This window comes from Madurella fahalii (assembly GCF_045866475.1).
Source record: "Madurella fahalii IFM 68171 DNA, scaffold_2, whole genome shotgun sequence".
Lineage (NCBI taxonomy): Eukaryota > Fungi > Ascomycota > Sordariomycetes > Sordariales > Madurella > Madurella fahalii.
This window is the reverse complement of record NW_027263972.1, coordinates 3,400,839-3,424,286: the sequence shown is the minus strand read 5'-3', so window position 1 is coordinate 3,424,286 and position 23,448 is coordinate 3,400,839. Positions and strand designations below refer to the sequence as shown.

General features: G+C 53.3%; 6 protein-coding genes across 6 annotated transcripts; 4 read left to right on the top strand and 2 right to left on the bottom strand.

Annotated features, from left to right (window-relative positions):
* Nucleotides 1–224: 224 nt before the first annotated feature.
* On the bottom strand, nt 225–1,117 carry MFIFM68171_03766 (Murein transglycosylase; the record flags this gene model as incomplete). The annotated part of the gene is made up of 3 exons (XM_071059187.1): nt 225–304; nt 384–604; nt 678–1,117. The coding sequence occupies 3 exons, from the start codon at nt 1,115–1,117 to the stop codon at nt 225–227; spliced, it is 741 nt and encodes a 246-aa protein (XP_070915288.1).
* Nucleotides 1,118–2,344: 1,227 nt separating this feature from the next.
* TBF1 (TTAGGG repeat binding factor) lies at nt 2,345–5,717 on the top strand (the record flags this gene model as incomplete). Its single annotated transcript, XM_071059186.1, has 3 exons — nt 2,345–3,671; nt 3,721–4,254; nt 4,309–5,717. The coding sequence occupies 3 exons, from the start codon at nt 2,345–2,347 to the stop codon at nt 5,715–5,717; spliced, it is 3,270 nt and encodes a 1,089-aa protein (XP_070915287.1).
* Nucleotides 5,718–7,108: 1,391 nt separating this feature from the next.
* MFIFM68171_03764 (Transcription factor CBF/NF-Y/archaeal histone domain-containing protein) lies at nt 7,109–7,537 on the top strand (the record flags this gene model as incomplete). The annotated part of the gene is made up of 4 exons (XM_071059185.1): nt 7,109–7,201; nt 7,266–7,297; nt 7,356–7,437; nt 7,511–7,537. 4 exons carry the CDS (start codon nt 7,109–7,111, stop codon nt 7,535–7,537), a joined length of 234 nt encoding a protein of 77 aa, XP_070915286.1.
* An 806-nt stretch (nt 7,538–8,343) lies between these two features.
* MFIFM68171_03763 (Caprin-1 dimerization domain-containing protein) lies at nt 8,344–9,873 on the top strand (the record flags this gene model as incomplete). The annotated part of the gene is made up of 4 exons (XM_071059184.1): nt 8,344–8,531; nt 8,587–8,614; nt 8,685–9,201; nt 9,263–9,873. 4 exons carry the CDS (start codon nt 8,344–8,346, stop codon nt 9,871–9,873), a joined length of 1,344 nt encoding a protein of 447 aa, XP_070915285.1.
* A 1,226-nt stretch (nt 9,874–11,099) lies between these two features.
* MFIFM68171_03762 (uncharacterized protein) lies at nt 11,100–16,591 on the bottom strand (the record flags this gene model as incomplete). The annotated part of the gene is made up of 10 exons (XM_071059183.1): nt 11,100–11,789; nt 11,903–12,724; nt 12,848–13,299; nt 13,359–13,794; nt 13,870–14,033; nt 14,096–14,474; nt 14,538–14,577; nt 14,641–15,818; nt 15,879–16,220; nt 16,277–16,591. The coding sequence occupies 10 exons, from the start codon at nt 16,589–16,591 to the stop codon at nt 11,100–11,102; spliced, it is 4,818 nt and encodes a 1,605-aa protein (XP_070915284.1).
* Nucleotides 16,592–21,426: 4,835 nt separating this feature from the next.
* MFIFM68171_03761 (uncharacterized protein) lies at nt 21,427–23,431 on the top strand (the record flags this gene model as incomplete). Its single annotated transcript, XM_071059182.1, has 2 exons — nt 21,427–22,545; nt 22,601–23,431. 2 exons carry the CDS (start codon nt 21,427–21,429, stop codon nt 23,429–23,431), a joined length of 1,950 nt encoding a protein of 649 aa, XP_070915283.1.
* Between the last annotated feature and the right edge of the window lie 17 nt (nt 23,432–23,448).

Genomic DNA, 23,448 nt, shown 5'->3' with positions numbered 1-23,448 from the left:
AAGTGGCTTGCTTAAATATATATGCAAGCGCGAGTTTCGTTCTGATTTGCAACTACGAAAAGTATCTTAATACGCGGAAACCAAGACACAAGGGGGTAAAAAGTCATAAGCCCTACAAATTATAAATCAGCCAAAACATGGCCCAAACAGCCCGTGGCGTCTTAGTTACAGCAGTAGGTACCCGCCCCTACCATCGCCGGCAAGTATCATATCTTCGACCCCGTTCAGGAGATATTCGCTGAGAAATGCGAGACCGTCATAGTGGCTGGCCCGCCGGTGAAGGGTTCGGTACCCATTTGGAAGACTAGGAACGTGTCAGCATGTTCAACAAAACATTATCGTATACGCCTGTTATTCCGGACGCAAGTGGAGATGAGGCTTACCAATCAAATGCTGACTGTTGGCTGGGTAGCCTTGATTGCTCTGCAGATAGTTGAAGAAGTCCTTGACGTTGGCGCTGAAGCTATTGATGGGACTAGGCGCGATGAAGCTGTACACTCTCATTGACCCGTTCATGCCGACCCAAAGCTCCCAGGTCCGGCCGGCAATGTTAACGGAGCCCACGGACGAGCCGATCGGGTACACGTTGCCGTATCTTGCGAGCCTGTAGGGCGGTGAGCCAATTGAGCGAGCATCCGGCCCCTATTAGTCAGGCCGCGGAGGGTGAGAAGGCTAACCAGATCATTAGCTCGTAGTCACCGCTGCTGTTCACGTGATTCGGGTCCGCCGCTGTGAAAACATCATAGGCAACGTTTGCGCGGATATTGGTAGTGCTGTAAGACCACGAAACCGAGGTCTGCATATTACTAATGGAAGAGACTCTGAGACCCCTGGGAACCTGTTTGCCGGAGTACGGGAAGCTCTTCACGTTGTTTTCACCCCCGTTCCATGTCCACGTCGTGTGCCACTGCACGCCGCTGCCTGAGCTGCCGTCCACGTAAGTGCATTGAGAGCCCGATGTGGCTGCACCCCGGCCCCAGTTGTTGTTGTTGAGTTCGTAGCCGTTTCCAGACCAGTAACCATACTGATCACAGAGCGTTGCCTGCTGCCGCCGGTCTAACGATGCCAAGGGCTTCGCTGCTGTAAGTGAGAATAAGAAGAGCAGAGTCGGCTTCATCGTGTTCGAGTTGGATGATGGTCCTTTGTCGTCTTACACACTATTTGGAAAGCGGCAAGCAAAGAACTTTGCCACGGGATCTAGCTCTCTTTTATGTTCAACAGGGACGTCATCATGGAACCCTTGTTATGTTTTCAGGGCTTCCAACATTGATTGACTTCCCGTGAAGCCATATTAGGTCGGAAACGGAGCATGTTAGTCGTTGCCGCTATTGGGACCTCAAGGTTGCATTATTCCTCCAACCGGTGCTTCCCACCGTTCCGCTCCCGATTTCAACTGCCGATAACCACTGCCGAGGGATTCAGAATCCTGGGTTTTCGGCCTGTCCCCGGTGTTTCTATCGGTCCGCATTGTCCGTGTCTACTCCGGGGTGAAGTTCATTACGGAAACGGCCATGTCTTGCCTGTTCTGTCCAACAATGGCCCCAGTTAACGACACCCGCGACTTGAAACATACCTCTTCTAGCCTGGCCTAATCCGGCTCGCTTCGGTCAAATAGTGTACTTGTGAGGGATCCCATTGGCGCGCCTGTAGGCGCTAAACGTCGCGCTGCACCTACGGCCCGACGTTAGCACAGCGGTTATAGTGCTGCTACGAAACTTGAGAGCTCATGTGAATGTTTTCGACGAGTGACATTCTTCGCACAAGGTGATGCGGCGCGGTTAACCTCCCGTCAAGCCGTTTATAAAACCGGCAGCGGATGTGAGGGGCCGGGGTACGGCCATGTGAGAGCACGTGATAGCGCGCAGCACGGACCGCCTGCTGAGTGTTGCGCGATAGCATATCTTACATAAGCAAGGGCGGTGTAATCAAAGAATTGGACAACGGCTATTTTTCTGCCGGACAGCATTTTGGATCCGCTGCAAGGGTTTTTAAGAATCTCGACCAGGGTGTGTATCGGGAGCCGGGGCAGAAAATAAGGGCAACTTTGGACATTGGACATCCCAAAAATTTCTCGGCCTCAATATCTGTCGCGTCCAGCCACGACGACATCGATAGCAGGCCTTCGCTCACCACGGTGGCAGCCGTATCACGGCATCCTAAACACCATTGACTGTCTTGACAAAAATCGAGCCGCTGCTGCCGCTGCCAAAACGGTCCCGGCAAGTTCAACCTGCTCGGATTGCCCCGCAATCCGACGACCGGGAAGGGTTGACGGCGCGGCAGTAGTTGATGGTCCCATCGTTCAGTTCAACTCAATGGGCTCCGAAATCTCGGCTTGCGCAATATGGCCGACGCATCACAATTAGAGGCGGACCTTCTTGCCGCTCTGGGCGCGTCAATGCCCGAGGCAGACAAACCTGCCGCAGACTCGACCGGCGCGCCCCAGTCCCGGCGTGAATCCCAACCGGCACAAGGCCGCATGCCCGATTCTCTTCCCACTCCTACTACCGCAGAATCTACTAGCCAGGCCCCAGCTTCCGCGTCGGCCCCGATTGCCGTCCCCGTTGCCGCCCCGCCTGCTCCCGCCCCGTCTGCTCCCGATCCGCTTCGGCCGTCTGGATCGAGTAGCAAGACCTCGAGTCCGTCACCTTTCCAACTTGCCGAGTTGCTTGCCCCTTCCCGAATCGATGCAGCTTTGCAAACACACCCAAAAGCCACGCCCGTCTCCGAACCTGGCTCTGCACCCGTCCCGGCCCCGCAAGAAGCCGCCGGATTACGTTCCCCGAAACGGGCAAGGAGCCCAGACCATCTCGATGTTGCTAGCACAAAGCGGCAGAAGACGGAGCCGGGGGAGCTGAAAGAAGAAAGGGGGGTTGAGGCGCCCAATCTTGACCTGGCAGCAATGCTCAACGATGCCCTTGCCGATTTCGACCAGCAAGCACAACCGGCTGGCAACGATGTTATGATGCACGATGTCAACGCGGCGCGGGAAGCAGCTCCCGCAGATACCACACCCGAAGCCGAAAAGCTCGAGAGCAAGATCGTCAAGGTTTCGGGCAATCCCTTCCTGGTCATGCGCTCCATGAGCCTCCCCATCTTGGGAAACGTCGCCGTCCAGATTTTACTCCGACTGTCGCAGCAGCCGCGCGCCGAGACCGAGACCCTCTTGGCCGATGCTGAATCCGAATTTCGCAAGGCATATGACATGCTGAGGGACATTTTCCGCCCAACAAGAAAGGCCTTTTCCGACTCCCCACTCTTGTCGCCTGACGAGTTGGACATTGCCGACTCAGAAGATCGCGAGACAATACGCATCTCGAACCTAGCTGCAACAGCAGCCAGTGGTTTGGGGGCTCATGATGTTCCCCTGCAAGACATCCATGATGCGTTCTTCTCCATTTTCATTCCGGAAGATGGAGAAATCAGGGCCCCGCTCACCGGGTTACTCGTCTGCTTGAAAACACGCCTGTATCTGGACGCGCTTGAAACCACTGAACCAGCGCAGCCGGCATCACAACTCCTCGATACGCTATTTCCCGTCAATTTTGACGAATCATTGAAGCAGCGCAGCGGAGAATCGGTCTTGAGCGCGGTTGAGGAAGAGCTCGTCAGTCAAGTTAGGGAGCGGAGGGAGCTTTTGGTCAAGTGTGCAGCTGAAGAGTCGATAAGAAGTCAGTCTTTCCAAGCCAATCTCAGTTGCCGTTTGCTAACGTTTACTAGGGTCGCTGGAGGACCAGTCAAGCATGGCCAGATTGGCCGACAGTTTGAGTACCTTCTTGCAAGGCCACCTCGGTGTGGTTGTAGACTACGCTGAGAAATACGGGGTGAACATCCCCTTGAGTGAAGAAGAGATGGCCAATGGCCGAGAAACGAGCAATATCCGGCAACCGGAGGATGACGGTTTAGCCGCTCTTCTGCAGTCCGCAACATCCCATTTCTCCCAGAACGAGGAGGGAGGCCTAGGACATGTGAAAGACGGCCTTTCCGAAGGACTCCTCTCAGAACCGCCCGGTTCTATAGATGACGGCCTTGACCTCAAGAAGCTCATCGAGCAGTCACTTTCCACCCAGATCCCGGAGTTGAAAGTTGCACCAGCAGATCACCAGGCGCCGAATGCAACCCCAGATTTCGACTCCAAGAACTTGGCTTCATTGATATCGGAGAAGCTGAAGAACGATCTCGAGATTCCCACCCATGGTCTTCCGAATCTGTCGACGTCAGTACATGCGCCCAATGTAGCGGATCCTGGGGCCGGTGAGTAGTCATCATCTCATGATCAAGGTTTGCTGGACTAACCATTCCCCGCAGCACCACATTCTCAATACACAACGCAGTTGAACCACACCCATCCGCCACCCTATCCGTCATACACTCAGAGCTCGACTTCCGCACCTCCCGTTGGAGCAGCTGGGGAGATATTGCCGCCAAACCAATCCTTGCCGACCGCAGCCCTGTACGAGAAGGCTCGTCAGGCCGCCGTCGCCAAGTCTTCCAACACAACACGGCGTGAAGGACTGCACTCTACACGAAGGCCCTGGACTCCTGAAGAGGAAAAGGCGCTCATGGCAGGACTGGACATGGTCAAAGGTCCTCATTGGAGTCAGATCCTGTCGCTCTTCGGACAACATGGTACAATTTCCGATATATTGAAGGATCGGACTCAAGTCCAGTTGAAGGACAAGGCGAGGAACTTGAAACTCTTCTTCCTCAAAACAAATTCTGAGATGCCATACTATCTGCAAAGCGTGACTGGAGAGTTAAAAACCCGAGCGCCCAGTCAGGCAGCTCGGAAGGAAGCAGAAGAGAAAGCGCGTCTGAACGCCGAAGAGGAACAGGCGAGGTTTCAGGGCATCGTGGCATTGGCGAGCGGTCTGCAAAACAACCACCACCCCATCACGAGCAGCCCGCTCGCCGTTTCACCAGGTCCCCGGGCCAGCCCGGTCACGCCTACAGTTGGCGGAGCGAGTACGGGCGCAACCGTGACGCCTAATCATGCACCAACAGGCAGCGCACCCGCCCTACCCCCGGTGCGCATGTCTCCTCCGGTGAAGACAGAGCAGCCAGACCATCACCCACCGCCCAAAGCCACGGCATTCCCTCCTATACAGCCGGCTCCTACTCCGGCTCCGCCTGTGCAACCAGCGCTCAAATTACAGCTGCCACCTTTACAGCCGCAGCCAAGCCCCCAACATCAGCAGCCAAAACAGGCATTCCAACAGCCTCAGCAACAGCAACCCTATCAGCAACCCCGGCAAGACCTTCAGAAAGTACACCAGCAGCAGCGCCATCCCCTACCACAACAACCCCAAACACAGCCACAACCCCCATCACAAATGCAACCGAAGCCGCAGCTGCAAGCTCAAGCGACGGCCCAGGTTCTCACCCCAACTCCGAACGCGGCTCGCGCTACGACTCAAACACCTCAAACATCACAACCCCCTCCTCCTCCGTCCGCGCCGACGCAACGACCATCGCCATCCCAAACACAACCACAGCAGCAACCCCAGCCTGCTGCTAAAAACGTCGCCAACCCACCGGCCTTTGTTCTCCCCCCTATCCCTCCCAATCATCACTCAACACCCGATCATGCACAGGACACCAAGCTCTTTGAGACGCTACAGGCGGCTATTGCTGCATCGTCGGCTAGTGAATCGCAAACGCAAGCTCCTGTAGCTACGCCGGAAGGAACGGCCGGAACGGCCGGCGCGGCTAACTAGGACTTAGCCGTGGGCCGTGGGCCGTGGGATGGGAGGATGAGAGGATGAAAGGTTGTATGTCGCATGACGGGACGTCCCCTAGCCAGCGAGCATGGATAGGTGGCAGGCATTGTGGTGCGGTGATGATGAGAACAGCGAACTGGAAGACAAGGGGACGCGTCAAAATAGGGATGCGTAAGGTAGGCAAGAGGTTGACGCGAGAGTCAGCGGCATGTTTCTTCTCTTTGGAGTCTTATTCTGTATAAATCAGCGTAGCATGGGTGTCGTCTTGTTCTTTCTTTTAATCCTGCGGCGCTTTGCATGGTACTAGTAGATACCGGGCACTCTTTGATTTCATTTAGGTTCTGATACCACGGGCGGGAGTTACGGTATATACTTGGGAAAGCCCAGAGGCAAGCGCCGTGTAGCGTTCTGCATATAATATAGGAGCGGGGAGATTAACTATAATCTAGAGTTGATCCCGGTGGGTGTGGTTTGTGTGGTGGGTGCTGGTGCCTTTTGACTGTGCAGAGTCTAGCCAATGTACCTGGCACATTTACACTTCCACATTGAACGAAACGAGAGGTCCTAGGGGATTCTTCCCTTCCAATATCTCAACTTGGACAAGGATATTTTACCTCTCTTAGTGAGCCAGAAACCGAGTCCGTGTCGATAACGAGTACCCCCACTTCAGTATTCCATGTTTTAAATAGATAATTCGAAGCAGCAAGTCCGGAAAGAAAGGGAAATTGACTCTGGAGTCATGACCAACTCGACCAACCTGATTACTCCGAGATAGAGGACAATAAACCCCCTCATTTATGAGAATGTGAATGGACGCTTATTGGAATCGAGTTCTTATTTTAAGATGCAAAAACTTTTTGGGTACCTACGTTAGCACTGAGCTGCACTGAACTGCGCTTTTGAATTAAAGGGTACATTCTATAGTGCGGATGACGTTCTGAATCCCTGGGAAAGGACTTAATAAGAAAAAAAAAAAAAAAAAAAAAAAAAAAACAGGAAAGACGGAATAGGGAAATAGAACTGGAAAGTAAAGGGGTTAACGTGAATAAAGTTTCGGTAGAATATTTCAATAAATCAATTGAGAAGCTATTTTATCTACATTTATTGCCAAATCTGACTTTGATAGCGAAACGAACAATTGTGACTGTGACTCGGGGCGGGCAGAGGCCTTGGTGGGGTTCCGTTTTAGTCTCCGATTGGCTGCCCAGAGCGAAGCTTCGGTTGCCGCTAAAAGTCAACAAACCGTGTAGTTAACCACACTCATTCTTTACCAAACAACTCGAGCTGTTTGCATTCAATGCGACCATTCCGTCCCGCCTTCTGAGCTGTCGATAAATGCTGCATACACGAATTTGTTAGCACCTCATCCTCGTTCAGGAATCCCAGAAATGGCCGGACAGAAGCTGTACCCCCGCGCGACTGTGAAGAAGATCGTCAAGGCTCATTCGAATTGCAACGTGAGCAAGAATGCTGATGTCATGGTATCCATAACCACGAACCCAACGCGTCACTTTGGGGGCATGTTCTGACAGATGTCGCCCCTAGATGTTCTTGGACTATATGCTCTTTATGCAAACGTATGTACATGTTCCTGGATCGGTGCGATTGAGAATGCCACAACTGACATCGGCCCAGCCTCGTGAAAGAGGCTGCCATTGAGGCGAAACAAGGGGGTGAGCGAGGCATCACGGCCCGGAGCGTCAAGAAGGTCACAGCGGTAAGCATCCATGTTATGGGGTAGTGCGAGTGATGCACTGCGCAGCATGAAAGCTCACGCGATCGCGCTCCAGGATTCGCTAGCGAAGTTCAGGGGATGATACTGGCGGGGATGTGATGAAGTGTAGGGTGATGCAAGATTATCCCACGCCAAACACGCAAAGCCTACCGGATCACAACCCAACCGGCCTAGAGCCGAGCCAGGGTGTGATGATGCTGGAGCCTGCACCGCGGGCCGTGCCCTGTCTGTTTGCTGTTGGCGATTTCGACCGGGAGACTGTGGGGACATGGCCTGGTACGGAGCACGCGACCCGAGACGTCGAACGCGGGGAAGCAACACCACGGGTACGGGGTACGGCACAGATGATGGCGGACATTTTAGAGAAGGTGGACAGTAAGCCCTGTGTCAAAGTACACGTAGTTGTACCGCATATACGATTAAGTACAACAGCTCCGCTTTCGTGGCAAAATTTTTTGTGCAGCTCGAGATGGCCCTTCTTGTTGGTTCCGCATGGTTCTGTCGGAGCTTTCGAGGTTTGCGGCCAATCGTGCGAGGGCCCGTTTTTGGTCTACACGAGATTAGCACACGCGGGAGCAGCCTGCCGGGGGAGATGCACACCACAAAAATTTCCCAGGCCAGCCTCTCCAAACAGAACTTCCGCAACAGCAGCCTTATTCCCCAGCACCGACCGATTATTCTCCTCCCCGAAGCCGGCAATTAGATTCCATTGCCGCAAACTCGCAGTAATCACATTACCACCGCCTCTGAAGCTCCTTCATCATCTCGTAGCAGCCGAGCAGCTCAGTCGCTCGACCCAACGATCCAAAAGCGGCAACCCGAGACAGCTCCCAACCGGGTTGCGACCGTAAAAACAGCTGCGTTGAGCGTTCTCGACAGAGATCCGACATGGCATCTTCGGCTATCCAGAACCCCCCAGCTCCCGCCGAGTCGAAATCGGCCAGGAAGAAGAAGGCAAGGTCGGAGCGGACCGAGTCCCCCGCACCTGTTGCCGCCACCCCCGAGAGGGCTGCCTCCGTCACCACCGAGAACCCGGATGACCACTCCGACAACCCCTACATCCGCGAGCTGCAGAAGTGAGTCGGATGTGGTATACTGCGCCCTCACCTCGCCGCTGACGTATGTCTGCAGGAACATCCGCAACGTCACCAAGAAAATTGTAGGTTTCTGCCTTGCCCGTCCAGTCCCCGACATCGCTACCAGGACGGAATGCTGACAGCGTCTCCAAGACCAATATCGCCAAGATCGACTCCCTTATTGCCGAGCACCCCGGCAAGTCGCTCGACGAGCTCGTGTCCCTCAAGATCATCAACGCCGACCAGAAGGCGGCCCATCTCAAGAAGCCTCAGCTGCAGGCCCAACTTTTCCAGTTCGAAGAGCAGCTAGCTCAGCACAAGAAGCTTGACCTGGAGCACCGGATCCGTCTAGCTGAGCAGGAGAAGGCCCTGACGGAGAAGTTTGAGAAGGAGAAGTCCGACATCGTTGCCGAGCTTACCGAGAAGGCCGCGGCGGATGCAAAGGCGACTCTCCACAGCAACCTCCTCATCCTCTCCCAGTTCCTTCGTCTTGCGGCGGCCCGTCGTGTCGAGGGTGCCGATAGCACATCCGATGAGAATCAAGCTCTCGAGGGCGTCCTACTCGGCGTCTACTCCGGTGATGAGAAAGGCGTCGCATGCATGTTGAAGCTAGTGGAGGGTTCGGATGAGCAAACACGCAGCACCGCCGGTGAAACGTTGCAGACGACCTGTAAGTTGCCATATGGGACCGTTTTCTTCTTTACCATGATGGAAGCTAACTCTTTCCCTAGTTGCCCAGGTCAAGCAAGCTGCCGTTGACTATGGTGCGCCCACAGCTCAGCCGGCCGAGACCGAGGCAGTCGAGTCCAAGGAACAGCCCGAGGTCGACCCCACCGTCGCTAATGCTGGCCTGACTGAGGTAGAGGAGGGGTCTGCGGCCGCCCTCACCAACGGCCACATCCAAGAGGCTGCTTCGAGCAGCGGCGCTCCTAGCAATGCCGACGTTGGCGACAGCGCCGCCAATGCGGCCGGCGAGAGCCAGTGGGATACCGGCAACGACATGACGGCGTCGCAAGAATGGGTCGACGTCAAGGTGCCTCGCGAGCCCAGCGAGACGGAGACTGGTGTGGCTGCCACGCCTGCCGCGCCTGCCGCACCTGCCCAGCCGCAGTCCTGGGCCGATGACCATCCCGAGGCCGAGGCGGCTCCCGCTGTTCCTGCCGACGACGGATTCCAGTCGGTGCAGGGTCGCAACCGTGGCAACCGCGAGGGCGGTGGGCGCGGTCGTGGTGGTTACCGTGGCCGCGGAGGATACCGTGGGGAGGGCCGCGGTGGTGGCCGTGGTGGCCAGCGCGGAGGCATGCCCTCGCGCCCGCGCCGTGGCGGCGATAATAAGCAGTAGGAGGCAATTGCTCCTCGGCTGTGAGCGCTCGGGGAATGTCCCCCTCGCTTGATCTGATCTTGCATCTGCGGTCGGCCTGTCGTCATGCACTCATCATTGGCGTTCTAAAAAGCGCATATGCTATTACATGATTTCGTTGCTTTTACCATTCATGGGGAAAGGCTACTGTATATTAGGGAGATATGGGGCGGGCGTGCAAGGGCGGCTGCCCCGAGCATTAACGGCAGATGACGGGATCAACAGAGACGAAACGAGACGAGATTTGCTGGCGTTCAGGATGCAGGGGTGGTCTGCGAGGTTATCTGGAGCGCTGGTCTACAAAGATGTATCATAATTGTAGCCAATGATGATGATGTCACGGCTATTTTTGACGTTGCGATGAATGTGAGGTGAAGGACATGTCCACTTTTGTTTGCCTTTGTCCGGAGGAAGTTCTGTTGGTTTTAGATTGCCAGAAGCTGTGCTGCAGCTTACATCAATATCCCAGCAGCGACCACAACGACGGGTAGGATCATCATGGTCATCATGGCGAAATAGATGGAACGGAGCCAAGTTCATCTACTAAATGTAGGGGGGATCATCTTTGATCTTCATGGGTGGTAGGTATCCTTATCTGGGTCCATTGTTGTACGCGTGGAGGCACCACCAAAGAAGCTATATGATTCATCTTTTAAAAGCTCATTTTACGATTCACACAGATTGTGTTCTTTAAAGGACATCGCTATACCAAAATCATGAATATTAAGCACATAGCTCTACTAGACCTGGTGGACGCTTGACAGCTGGCTCGGAATCAGTAGTCTCCTCATGCATAATATAATAATTAGCGCGAAACTCGGACACAAAATAGAGGATTCGTCTCATAGCTACCACTTGGCTACCGCATAAACGAGATACTACTCTTCACGGCTGGGAGTGGCAAGACCGGGACGCCATGAGGAGGAATGGCCACGGGCTGCCAAACTTTAGCCATGGCAGAAATATGCATTCGGATTAACTATGTGCTCGCTATGTAAACATAATTATACCTAAATTCTCCGGGCGTTGATAACTCCTGCAATGCCGCTCTAAGAACCTAATTACATTGGAGCCCTCGGATTGATTTTCCCTTTGGTAGTAAATCCTCTCGCGCAAATGCACTACTATGAGTAGTCACTCCCCGTACAGTCAGTGTCCACATGCCCGTACTTGTGAATTCACGGGAAACCGACGGGGCCGGAGAGGCATCACACATCCTCAACCCCGTACGCTGCCTTCTCATTCTCGCGTCTCGTCCAGCCCAGCGAGACCGGCGCCGTAGCCCTGGTTCTCCACGCGGTCATCTCTCTCCAGGGTGCTCCGCCCACGCCGGCAGCGCGCCACCGCGGCAAGCGCAGGGCGCGGCGGATCGTGCCCGCCTGCGCCACGCTCAGGCAAAAGATAAACACGCCCGCGGTCAGCGGGCCCGCGACCTTCCAGAAGAGGCCCTGGACGCCGGGCCAGTCGAGGCCGGCGCCGGCGGCGCCCCCGCTCATGCTGACGTACGAGGCGACGAAGCTCAGCGGCAGGAACACGACGGTGACGGCCGTGAAGATGAAGATGACCTGGCCCTTGTCGTCGGCCATGATGGCCGTCAGCTCGCGCACGTCGGCCACCATGCGGCTGCACCCCTCGACCATCTGGCGGACGCGCCGCTCGTCCTTGGCGATGCGGGCGCCGGCGGTGCGCTGCAGGAGGCGGTGCTCCATGCGATAGAGCGTGCCGCGGTCGGGCGGGGTCGCGCGGCGGTTATAGGTCTCCGGGTTCAGGACCGTGTCGAAGGACGAGAGCGCTTCCGCCTGCCAGGCGAGGAAGTCGCCGATCATGTTCAGCTCGTCGGCGATGGCCGTGATGCTGAGAATGTAGCGCTTGCTCGGATGGCGGAGCAGCCGTGATTTCTGGCCGACGCGTTCTTCGGGGTCAGTAGCGCTCCAGCTTAACTCTTGTCCGGTCCGAGCTCGGGGCGGATGCCAATGAGGAAGAGGGAAATATGGGAGACTGTGAGACTGACCAGCGTCTTCAAGTTTGCTTCGTACAAATCTGCCACGTGTTTCTGGTTATGTACCGGCACTTTCAGGAGGTTGCTCACAATCTGGGCGGCTATGTAATGTGGGCCGACGGAGACCTGGAAGCTCTCGGGGCCGTCTTGGCCATTGAGCAGTGCTATGGTTGACGACATGAGAGCCCTCTCGGCCTTTCGGATTAGATTCTCGGCCTCTGTTGCAAGTTTCATCAACATATCGAGTTGCTTCAGAACTTCATGAGAAACCAGGTCCTCGATGCCCTTCGAGTTCCGTGGGATATCATCAGTGTAGACCCAGGAGATCTTGTGCATGGCAGCTGACAGAGCGCAGACGAATGCCACAATGATAGCGAAGGCTTCGAGAAGCTCGTGGGGCAGCCCTCTCTTTTCACGCAACTCGTCATCGTGTACGACCCCATCTTGGATGGCAACCAGCTTGCGGAGGATGCGTGCCATGGTACCGGCGCCGAATTCGAGCATACGTGCCTGCTCCGACTCTCTCTTTTCCACAAGAGCGTCGGAAAGTTGTACCACATAATGCCGGAGTCTTTCGTCCGTCATCGATCCCACAAGATGGCCCTGCCGTAGGTGGGATGTTGCAGCTTCTAGTGTCGCATACACTGTTCCTTTGAGACATTCCGGGCAGTCATCATTGTCCCCGGAGTGGCCACGGTGCCGGATATTGTCCTCTAGCGTCCGCTTCTGCGATATGACCCATTTAGATCTCTGTCCTTGTTTAGAGATGGCTGGAAAATCCGGATCAGGTGATTCATGATCCATGCTGTCAGATCGCAAGGGATATGTTGGGTCCTAGGTTTGTGTTTCAAGGTTAGTTGCGGCAATGGTCAAAAGGTAAATTAATGGCAAGATATGCTTAATATAAATAATTGGCCACCTTGAGAGGGAGAAAAAAAAAAAAAAAAAAAAACCCACCTTCATAACCTCGGACAGTGCTCCAAAGTACTTCTTGATCGGGACACCATCATATCCGGGCGAGACAAAGGATTCTAGAGTTAGAATAGCGGCGTCAAAGTACGCCCCTGCCATAGCCATCATCTTTTCATGATACAGATGCGACACAAGCGGGTTCTTCCACGACCCTTTCCCCTTCGCCCACCTAGTTCTCGCCTGCTCAAACTCGATGAACGTGAGCATAGGAGCATCTTGATAAACATCAGCCTCGCCAAAAGATTTGTACAAATCAACCAGCAGACTGTTCGAATGGGGGGTGATTGCGTCAGGGCGGCTCAGTTTCAGATCTGCGCGGATAACGCCTTCTTTGAAGCCCTTTTCGACGCTTTTGACTCCTCTGGGGTTATCTCCGGTCATCCAACCGAAAAAAGGAGGTACCTTGCCGTTCAGCTCAGGAATGTCGATGGGTCGGGCTGTGACTTTATATTAGCTACACCGGACCGAGTTTGATGTAATTAGCCCATCCGCTTGCCATTAGGGACCTCTTCTGAGTCTACCGAGAGAAGGATGAAGTCGCCTTCTTCGTTCGCATGTCTCTCTTGCCCTGGAGTCTGGTCATTGAGCTCGGCTAGAAGCCGGCTCGCCGAGTCACTTTCTTTCTCATGTCCGACTTTGGCGGCTCCCCGATCATCGTCCAGGTCAAGGCTGTTGTTGGACATGTTCCGCGAGTGTGTAGACGAGCCTCTCGAACTTCGAGTTGAGGAAGAAGAGTCGGCGCTCGACGGCGGCGAAGGAGTCAACTCCTCCAGAGAGACCTTCAAAGTGGGCAACTCATCGCTCCCCAATACCTTTGCCCATGTTTTTGGGTCGAGCTCTTTCCCGTCTGGCAGTTGGAGGTGCACCGCGCAATTCTTCACCTTGTCATTCCCCGCCTTAATCAACCGGTCACTGACGGCAACTTTCAGTTCCTGGCTGCTGATTAGCAAAATTCTCCTTCCCTCGCCGGTATGCAGTTGAATGGATCGTAGTCATCAGATGCGTACGTAGTAACTTTTAAGGTTGGCTGACGGGATATAGAATAATCTGCGGTCATCATCGACAATTTGGATGCCGCCGCTACCGTCTGTGTCGAGTAGAGCCTCATCAAGGATTGCAATCGTCTGACCCTGTAGCACGTCAAGTAGGAAACTCCCGTATGTAAAGACGCCTACGCACGCGGTTAGCTCTCTCGATCTCATTGGAAACTGTTATCCACGAATGAATACTGACAACTGCCGGTGACCAGTATCCACGTTTGTCGAACCCATAAGTCATGCCGATGTCTGCCTTCCAAGGCAAAGCGGCCTTTGTTCTGTTCATAGTGGATACTGAGTGATCCAAAGGCGTCATGAAGTCTGCGTTCTGGGCAGATTCCCTCTGATGCTCTGCGCGCGGTTGCGATATCATAGGGATTTGAGTGTAGGTTTGGTATGGAAGCAAAGATTACCGATTCGTGCTCATCCTCTTCCAGGTTCCCGTCGCATCGGAGCACGGTTCCAGGTTTGATATACCAGTCTTCGTCAAGCCTGTCGGACTTGATCGAGTCCATCACGCAGCTTACTAAACGGCGGGTCTTCTCGTCCAGCAGCAGGTCAAATTGTGCCATGTCCTAGTTTAACAGCGGGTCAGTATCTTAGGACAGTCAGGTATGGCCATGGGCTTGCAGTCTCACCTCGAATTCTTGGAAGCTCATGAACGCTCTTGTGACGTGTCTGGTTAGTGTAACATTAGCGTTGTGGACGGTAGAACATCTCCCGGCATGAGGCAGCACCCACAACCACATTGTTTGTTTTTCCCCTTCACCCTGTGCTTTGATTTTGTCAGCGGCGGGATGCTTCGTCCTCCGGATCAGTTCCAAAGAGGCCGCGCCTCCCATGGTCAACTCCTCCCAATAAACTCGAGCTGACTTTATCTCCAATGTCCATGGATCGCTGACGGCTTTTCCCAGGGGCTTGATAGTTTGACGGCGAAGAGGAACTTGAAATGGCCGCTGTGCACTACGGCGATTCTTGGCTCTGTAAACCACGACAAGTCCCTTTCTTACGACCTCCATTCGCGCATTCTCTCCTGCATCTTTGGACACCAGACTCCCGGATTCGTCAGCTGCCTCAACTTCTGACTCATCTTCTCTGGCACCGTGAGATTGAGATTCTTCGCCTTTCACTGGATTGGCCTTAGAAGACCGGCTTCGGGAATGCGATACCGTGGAGGGAGCGCGGGGAGACCCTTCGCGCCGCTCGTTGTGTCGGCTTCTGTTGTAAACCGGCTGGAGTTTTTTTGACACCTCCCATGAGAGGTCCACAGGCGCCCGAGCTGCTGGGACACTCTTCTGTTGTCCACTGACTGATGCGAGGACTCCTTCCGCGCTGTGTCCTGACGCCGCTCTCTTCAGCTTTGGGCTTGGTGGTAAAGGGTCGTAAGTAGCGGCTTCCGCCGACGACGAGGGTGAACGACTTTGAGAATGAATCGGAGAGGTGTCACCGACACTGGTTCGAGCTCTACGACCTCGACCCCCGGCCATCCAACCGAGGATGTTCGTGCCACTCGGCTTCTTCTTCTTTTTCGATTCGGCAGGTCTTGTGACGACGACCTGGGGAGCCGAAGGATAAGGGGGCCCCGAGGGCCACCAACCAGGAGGAGGCGGCGGAGGCGGCGGCGGGCCGGCACCGGGCGGTCTTTGGCCTGGTTGTCGAGGTGTTAATGTAGGAAAACCTGGGGGCCTCGGAAATTGGCCTCTTGGACCAACGGCATGTTGCTGGCCCGGCATAGGGCCCTTTTGCTCCATGGGCCACATGTGCATTGTGATTGACCAGTCAGGCTCGATGACATTCTCCCAGACAGAGGGGAGGATGACCTCTCCGTTTGGCCCGATAAGGTCGTAATGACCTTCCATCACATGAGGACCAAGAACATCGACATGGAGAAAGGCTTGTTTGATTAGTTCTTCCATCCCCTAGATGAAGGGCAAGTCAGCCTAGCTTTTGCGGGTTCCAGGGACACGATTAGAGCTTACCGCCCATGTCCGGACGAGATGGAAAGGAAAGCTAAACTTCCTTCCCACAGCGTCCTTGAACTTGACCGGAGCTTCCATTTTCCCCTTGGCGGCCATTTCAACCTCAGCCTTAGCCTCTTCAAGCATCGCTTTCTTCAGTTCCGCTTGTTCCTTCTCCTTCTCATCATCTTCATCTTTCCACATGCGCATTGTCACGAACCACCCTGGCTGGACAGAAAGGTTCCAGACCGAGGGAAGAATCACGCTGCCATCTGGTGCAATAAGATCATAGCGTCCCTCTTTGACCTCGCGTCCAATGGAGCTAATGTGGAGACAAGCTTGCTGGATCAAATCTTCGAACCCCTAGCATCTCTTTTAGCAAGCCCAGACGACCGACAGTGACGGGGGAGATCACTTACGTGCCATGTCATGGCAAGTTTGAAAGGGAAGCTGAGCTTTCTCCCTATGCCGTCCTTGACAAAGATGTTTCCTTCGTCGGAAGTTCTGGGATTGAATCCTGACCTGGAAAAGGCAGTAGACCGTGCGGCATCTGTTGGGTCCTGGTGTACTTGTCCGCCGGTTCGGGATTGTGGCCGTGGAGACGGTTCATTGTCGTGGTCCTCGGGGGCGAAGCGATTGGCCTGTTGTCCGGCTTGTTCGCTCATGTCTTGGGATATGTCAATGGACGATTCGTCCCCGCTCTCGACGGTGGGCCCTTCATAATTCTCTGCCATTCTTTCACAGAGTTGGCCAGTTGTTCAGCGAACCGCCTACTATATAGGTAGTAATTGAATGTGCGCGTTTTGGAGCCTCCACAACTAGCTCCGCAGAAAAAACTCCCGAGGCCAGCCTTGTTGACTTTGGGCCGGGTCTTAGAGGAAGGGGGGGGGGGGGGCGGGTTCAGCATTAGATCCAAGCGCCAAGCCGCCTTTACTGTAAATGACCTGCCTCTGCATGGTAAGATTAAGGCAGCCCTGCAGGGGGGTAATCATATGTTACCATTTTGCTTCTTTGCAGTAATTACTGTACTACGTACTACAGTACGCTACAGTCACGGTCAAGAAGTTAGGTTACATTGCTGACATGAGTTAGGTATTTGGACAGGGGTCCAGGCGTGAAGTTCGCGAACAAAAACGCAGGGAGCTTTGGGGAGCCGAGACCAGACGTCGATTTCACCTACCTACCGTAGGCAACTTCCGCTGCAAGAACTCCCAGGCATAGCCCGTTGCTTGCTGCTTGATCATGATGCCTCCAAAGACATGTAGCAAATGAGTATTGTCCACAATTGCATCAGTTGACGGCTTTTGTAAGGAGATAGTCGAAGCATGCGTCCAGACTGAGCAACGGTTCCAACACTATCACCGACTGTCTTGGGGTTACATCGCCTCTTTTCCTCAGTCCCTCGTCGCTGTTGACTAACCAGAACAAGGCTTCATTACGAACCGTGCCGCCTTCAAATTGTCGCTCACAGGCAGATCGATCTACTGTCGGAAACACGGCACCTCTGAATCTTGGGAAATGACAGTTGAGGATTTTGTGTGTCTTGTCTTGATTGTCTTGATTGTGTGCCTTATCTCCCCTCTCTCTACTGGAGAGCTTGCTCCTTTTATAGACGAGATACACGTACAGGATGACGTCTGCACAGTGGCGCAGTTAGCTACCAGTCTTCCTCAGCTCAATAGAGTATATGGGTTTGGCTCCTGCACTAGATCCTGTGATCCTGATCCTTTGGACTGCCACCTGACCCTTTCGACATCTACTTTGTCCCATTGGATATTCACGTACAAGCCATAGCGTCCCGGGATTTTCTCGGACAATCTGATCTGCCTCTGTAGGCCAATCTCTTGTGGATTAGGTACGAAATGCTAAGGGCATTGAGGATTCCACTTACTGTAACGGCTAGAAAGAATTAGCCATGCTCTGGCTATGTAGTTAGGGTTTCGCGATGTATGCTTACGGCCCAAGCTGCGACTCGGGGACGGCTACGTCATGGATGGGTATGCTCTCAGTACCACGATACGTAAGAAAGGTAGAGGTTTTCGGTTTGGTTGAGTTATAGAGGTAGCCTTCCTACTTGTAACGAGAGTCTCCAGACGAAGGTCAGGAGGACCCGCCGAATGATGCTGGATGATGTCACGATACAGGATAGATAAGAACCCCGTGAGGGAACTCTCTCACGCGGGGCACTTCTGATCCGCAAGGATCAGTCTCTGTGTAATTGATAGGAGGCTGTTCACCAAGATATCGCCCGCTGGTCCAGGTCTTTTCGGTATCAAGACATCGTGGTCCATCTCCCTCAACGTGTTCCCAGAACAACCCCTTTACACTACTCTATATATAGGGAGAGGAGAGATTTCAGCTGACCTTATAACTACTCTCTATCTTATTCTATAGATCTATATACTATTAGAATCAACTCTTTAAGCTCTATCTTGTAGTAGTAGTCCTATCAAAATACACATAGTTTTAGTAGAGAAAAGTAAGATAGTACCCCGATTTTTACTTCGAAAGAGACAGAATATTTTCTTAGAGAACTTTATATATACTATCTTTACTACCTTTCAATTTATATTCTAAGTAAGTTCTTCCTTAGCTCTATCTATTAGTATATATATCTATATAGTAAACTCTATATCTATAGATTTCTATAGGGGTAACCAATTTTTCGACTACTTTGTTCTCTTATCTTCTTCTACCTTACTTTCTAATATCTATACTAAACTACTATTACTACCTTATATATCTATATATTACTAGAAATCAGCCTTTTAACTACTTTCTATTAGTACTATTCTATCTTTACTATCTTTATTATTTCCCTATAAAGAAAGATAATTAGATAGCTAGGTAATTTTCCTAGGTTTTTCTAATATAACTATAGTGATCGAGAAGACGCTACTTGCCCCGCCGGGAATGGCGCCCTTCCCGACCAGGTATAGCGTCGCATCCGAACTGCTCCTCTCGTGCGGCCTCAGCACGCCTGAGACGTAAATAAGAGCTTCCTTCTCTGACGTCCTTTTCTTGTATTCTCGACTTCTCATTCCCTTCTTTCCCTTCTCTCCGTACCCTGTCTCCTCGAATGCGCTCATGATCTACATCTCTCTCTAATTTTCATTTCGCCGATGGGGAGTTGGGAGCTAGGTCTAGGTCGTTACTAGTTCTGCGGCCGACTCCGACTATCCATGTATGCGGATATTATTCGCTCGTTCTACAGTACCTAGTGTCGGATGCACAGCACCTCTGAACGTTCGGAGTTAAATTTAGGATGGAAATTCAGGATGGAAAATTGAGGATCTCTTGTTTTCTTCCTTGTCTAACGGAGGTGAACTTCCTTCTTATTCCCAATTTCCTGGACCACGGAGACCCGGGTTGACGGGTCTCCGAGAGATCGGATCACACTTATCCGAGTCGCACTAATCCGGATCACACTGATCCGGGTTCGTGTTTTGCAGATCCAGGATCCAGCTTCCTGACCCTTTTGACACAACCCTTTTTGACACCTAGGAGTACGAAGATAGCTAGCTTCTACGCTAAATCCTTTCTAGTATAGTTTCATCTCTAGGCTTAGTCTTATTCTGCAATTCAGTAGCATAGGATTACTAGCAATATTAGAGTAATTGTTGCGTGGTGGAGGCCAGCACTGCACAGCAGTGTCTGGGACCACATCCTGTCAGAGATGACGACCTAGGGGTCACCGCTTACATCTATAAAGACCCCTCAGATTCCCCAGAGGACCTTCATTCAATCAACCATCATCATATCTTACTTTGTCATAGATCATGTCAATGTTCACGAAGTGCCTACCTCAGCGTCAAGGTTGACGCCCTTGAGGTCACCAGTTACGGGACCACGACGGAAACCCCGTAACCGTAATAGTCTACTTGTAAAGGGGGTTGTTCTAGGAACACGTTGAGGGAGATGGACTACGATGTCTCAGTACCGAAAAGGGTTCGATCAGTGGGCGATAGCTTCACAAACAGCCTCCTATTGTCATTGACTACACAGAGACTGATCCTTACGGATCAGAAGTTCCCCGCGTGAGAGGGTTTCCCACGGGGTTCTTATCTACCCTAGTACAGTGACATCATCCACCGTCATTCGGCCGGTTCCCCCGGTCTGGCCCAGAGGGCTCTCGTTACACTACTTTGACCGCCTGATCTTTTATACTCCTCCCTAACTTTCAAGCCTACAAACCGCAGTCTTCGAGCTCAAAATCCTCTTTACGTAGCCGTCTCTAGAACCCCTTAAATTTGCTACTTCCACTACTGCTATAGAATGTAGGTAGTTTACAGTAGTCTCTGGTATACAGCTTTGTTCTTCCCGGCCTGGATGTGGTTACGTGGGGAGATCGAGGTCGTTGTAGCCCGAGCGTTATAGAGTGTTGGTCCTTTAGATGTTGCCTTCAGAACAAGTCTGTGGACGTTGCGAACATTTTCGAGTCTCATATCACAGAGCCCCATATAAAAGAAAAAAGTCAACATTTTCAATCATTAATTCTTAGTCTACTAAAATACTAGATACTATATTGAGTTGGGGAAAACAGTCCCCAGAGGGCAGGGTCCCTCTGATCAGAGGGACACAGTTGCTAGGATGGTGCCCAGGGGCTGGAACTTGCCGTGGGCCCATTTTTCTTTCGCACCATAAGTAGGGCCGTCCTGGCCATTGCTCCTTAGACAGGACAATCAATTCAGTACCTTTCTTCACACTTGTTGCAAGCTCAATTGACGAGCTCTCCTTGCGTGCAAGGCGATCTCCCTCTGATCAGAGGGAGCTCTATCTGCACATGTTGTTTTGACCTTGTTTAGGCTGCAGGGACTCGATTTGTGGTGGTGTCGCCTGGCCTGTCTTGTCTATCTTGTCTGTCGGGCATTTGGCTGTCTTTGCCCTCCCCCTTGTTTTGGTGGGTATGTGGGTGTAGATGTGTGTTTCTGCACCATTTCAATATAAAATATATATAGAAGTTTGTTTCTGAAAGCTCTATCCAATAATATATAGATATTTAAGTTATCGCTTGACCTTTATAGAAATGTAGAGTAGAGGGGGTGATTCTTATATGTTATACCTCAATATCTAGATAGAATACCCTTAGTCAAATTTATTAAAACTGATAGTACTATAATAAGACCTCTATTATTAGAATTACCTTGAAAATGCCGATCTTAAGAGTATATATATAGAGAGAGAGTAGGTATTAGTATTACACATCGAGTCGAAAATTCGCTGTTATGGCCGCCAAATTCGGCTGGGCCATGTCGCCATTTCAGCGACCTTGACAGCGCGGGGCGCTGGTCACTACCGAGTACTCGGTACCTCTCGGCGCTGCCAGCCCCTCCAATCAATCCATCTTTACCGCAGAGCCCCAATCCCGCCGCGCTCCAAGCACCTGCAGGCGGCCTAGCTCTATCGCTGACCTATGAGAGCTCAGCGGGGCCAATGAAGGACTGGGGTAGGCCGCAGACTCGGAGCTGAGATCTTACTGCATCCTCATTTGGTCCACTCGAGCATTCCCCGATCAAAGAAAACTAAGTTAACTACTTGAATACAACAGTAATGGGATAAGAATCATAAGATGGCTTCAGAATCAGCACGGGACGATGATATCACAGGGAGCATCAATTTCGATAAGGATGATAATACGAACAACGAAACTGAAAACCCAGCACCGGGGCCGGAACCTAGTAATAACAGCTCCCACAATGAGGCCGCCACCCACGAAAGCGGCACCGGACCAGCCAACACTAACGAGGCAGGCGGCAGCGATGGACATGACAACAGCAACAACGACGACGACGACGACGGCGAAGGCGACGACGACAATGAAGGCCCCTCCTCGGTCTCCCCCCCAACCTTCGACCACCACTTCACCTCCTCCCCGCACCTCATCCGCCCACCCCCGCCCCCTCCTCAAATCTATCACGTAGCCCGAGAGATGCACCGTGGTCGTGATTTCCGCATCCCCGCGCTAGCAGCTGAACGAGCTCAGCAGCAGGATCAGCGAGAGCGTCTTGCCAGCCGGGTCCACTACAAACAACAACACCACCGCCAACACCAGCACCAGCTCGTCACAGCCCGCCTCTTCACAACCCAAGAACGCGCCTTCTGGTACAACCGCTCCTATTTCCACCTCACCGCCCTCCTCCGCATGACGCACGCCCGATCATCATCATTCTGGCGGGTGGCTGCCCGCCTGGCCTGGCTGATGGCGTACGTGATGTACGACGATTTTAGAGTATGGCGGCGGCTGTACGGCACGGCGGGTGCTGTGGCGGTGGGCGTGCTGGCGCGGAAGCAGGTGTGGCGGCTGCTTGCGGCGGTACTGGCGGCGGGCGTGGAGGAGGTGGGGGGGTTTGGGGACTTGGAGAGGTTGGCCGGGGATACTGCTACTAGGAGGGGGTCAGGGGAAGGGGGGAAGGATGGAGGGAAGAGGGAATGGGTTCATGCTTCTGATGTGAAGGAGGATGAAGAAGGGGAGGATGGAGAGGTCGAGGGTAAAAAGGGAGAGGGAAGCAGTGAGGAAAAGGTTAGTGGGGAGCAAGGAGAAACTCTCAGTCCTGCTACCAAAGAACCGCGACCTGTTCCTTTTCGAATCCCGCGACGCCTGATCACCATTGGCTCAGCGGCCTTCAGCGTTGCAGGGCTGGAGTTCAAGAAGGCGGTCGAGAGCGAAAGCCAGCGGATCTCCACAGCCGTAGGTCCCCTTATTCTAGGCGTAACCATTGAACCCAAGCTGACCAACCAACCAGGGAAGCATCATAACCGGCGTCGCCATGGCGACCCTCGCCCTCCCAAACCTCTCCCAAACCCACTGGGTTGCCCGCTCCTGTTGGGTCTCTAGCCTCATCACCTCCCTCCTCGCCGTCTACTTCGCCACCAGCCAGGCCTGGACCATCAGCCAGCTCACCTCGGAGAAAGACCTGCGCCGCTGGGTCCGCAACACCGAGGACGCCGACAACGACGGCATCCGTCTGTGGATGGCGCTCAACGACAACGACGACAACGACGACAACGACGATAGCCAGAACAAAGAGGAAGAACGGTCTGAGCAGCTCCTGGCCAGCCTCGCCCCCGCCTCATCGTCCACCATCACCGTCTCGGCGCCCTCCCTCCTACTATCCTCCTCACTACTGCTGCTGCTAGCAGGAATGGGTGTCTTCCTCGGCTTCGTCTGGTCCCGAGACCTCGACGTCGACGCCGGTGTAGGGGATAGCAAGTCCGTGTTTGTCGTCTACGTCGTCGTTCTGGGGTTTTCGCTTGCCTTGACAGGCGTTTTCGCGCTCGGCCAGAGACCGGTCCCCGCGCGGAGCATCATCTTGGACAGTTTGATGAAACTGGATGCGGCTCCGACGGCGGAGAAGGTGGAGAAAAGCGATTTGGTCGGGTATCGGCAGCTGCTGGTGCAGAAGGAGATAAGGGATTTGATGCAGGAGCAGAGGCTGTTGGGGGAGAAGTTGCTGCGACAGATGGCCGTGCTGAGGGAGGGTGGGAATAGGGCGGAAAGTGATGATGGGGAGAAAAAGGGCAAGAAGAGGGAGGCACAGTCGTGGGCTAACTTGTCGGATAGTGAGCGAGACTGATGGGATGTTGAATGGTC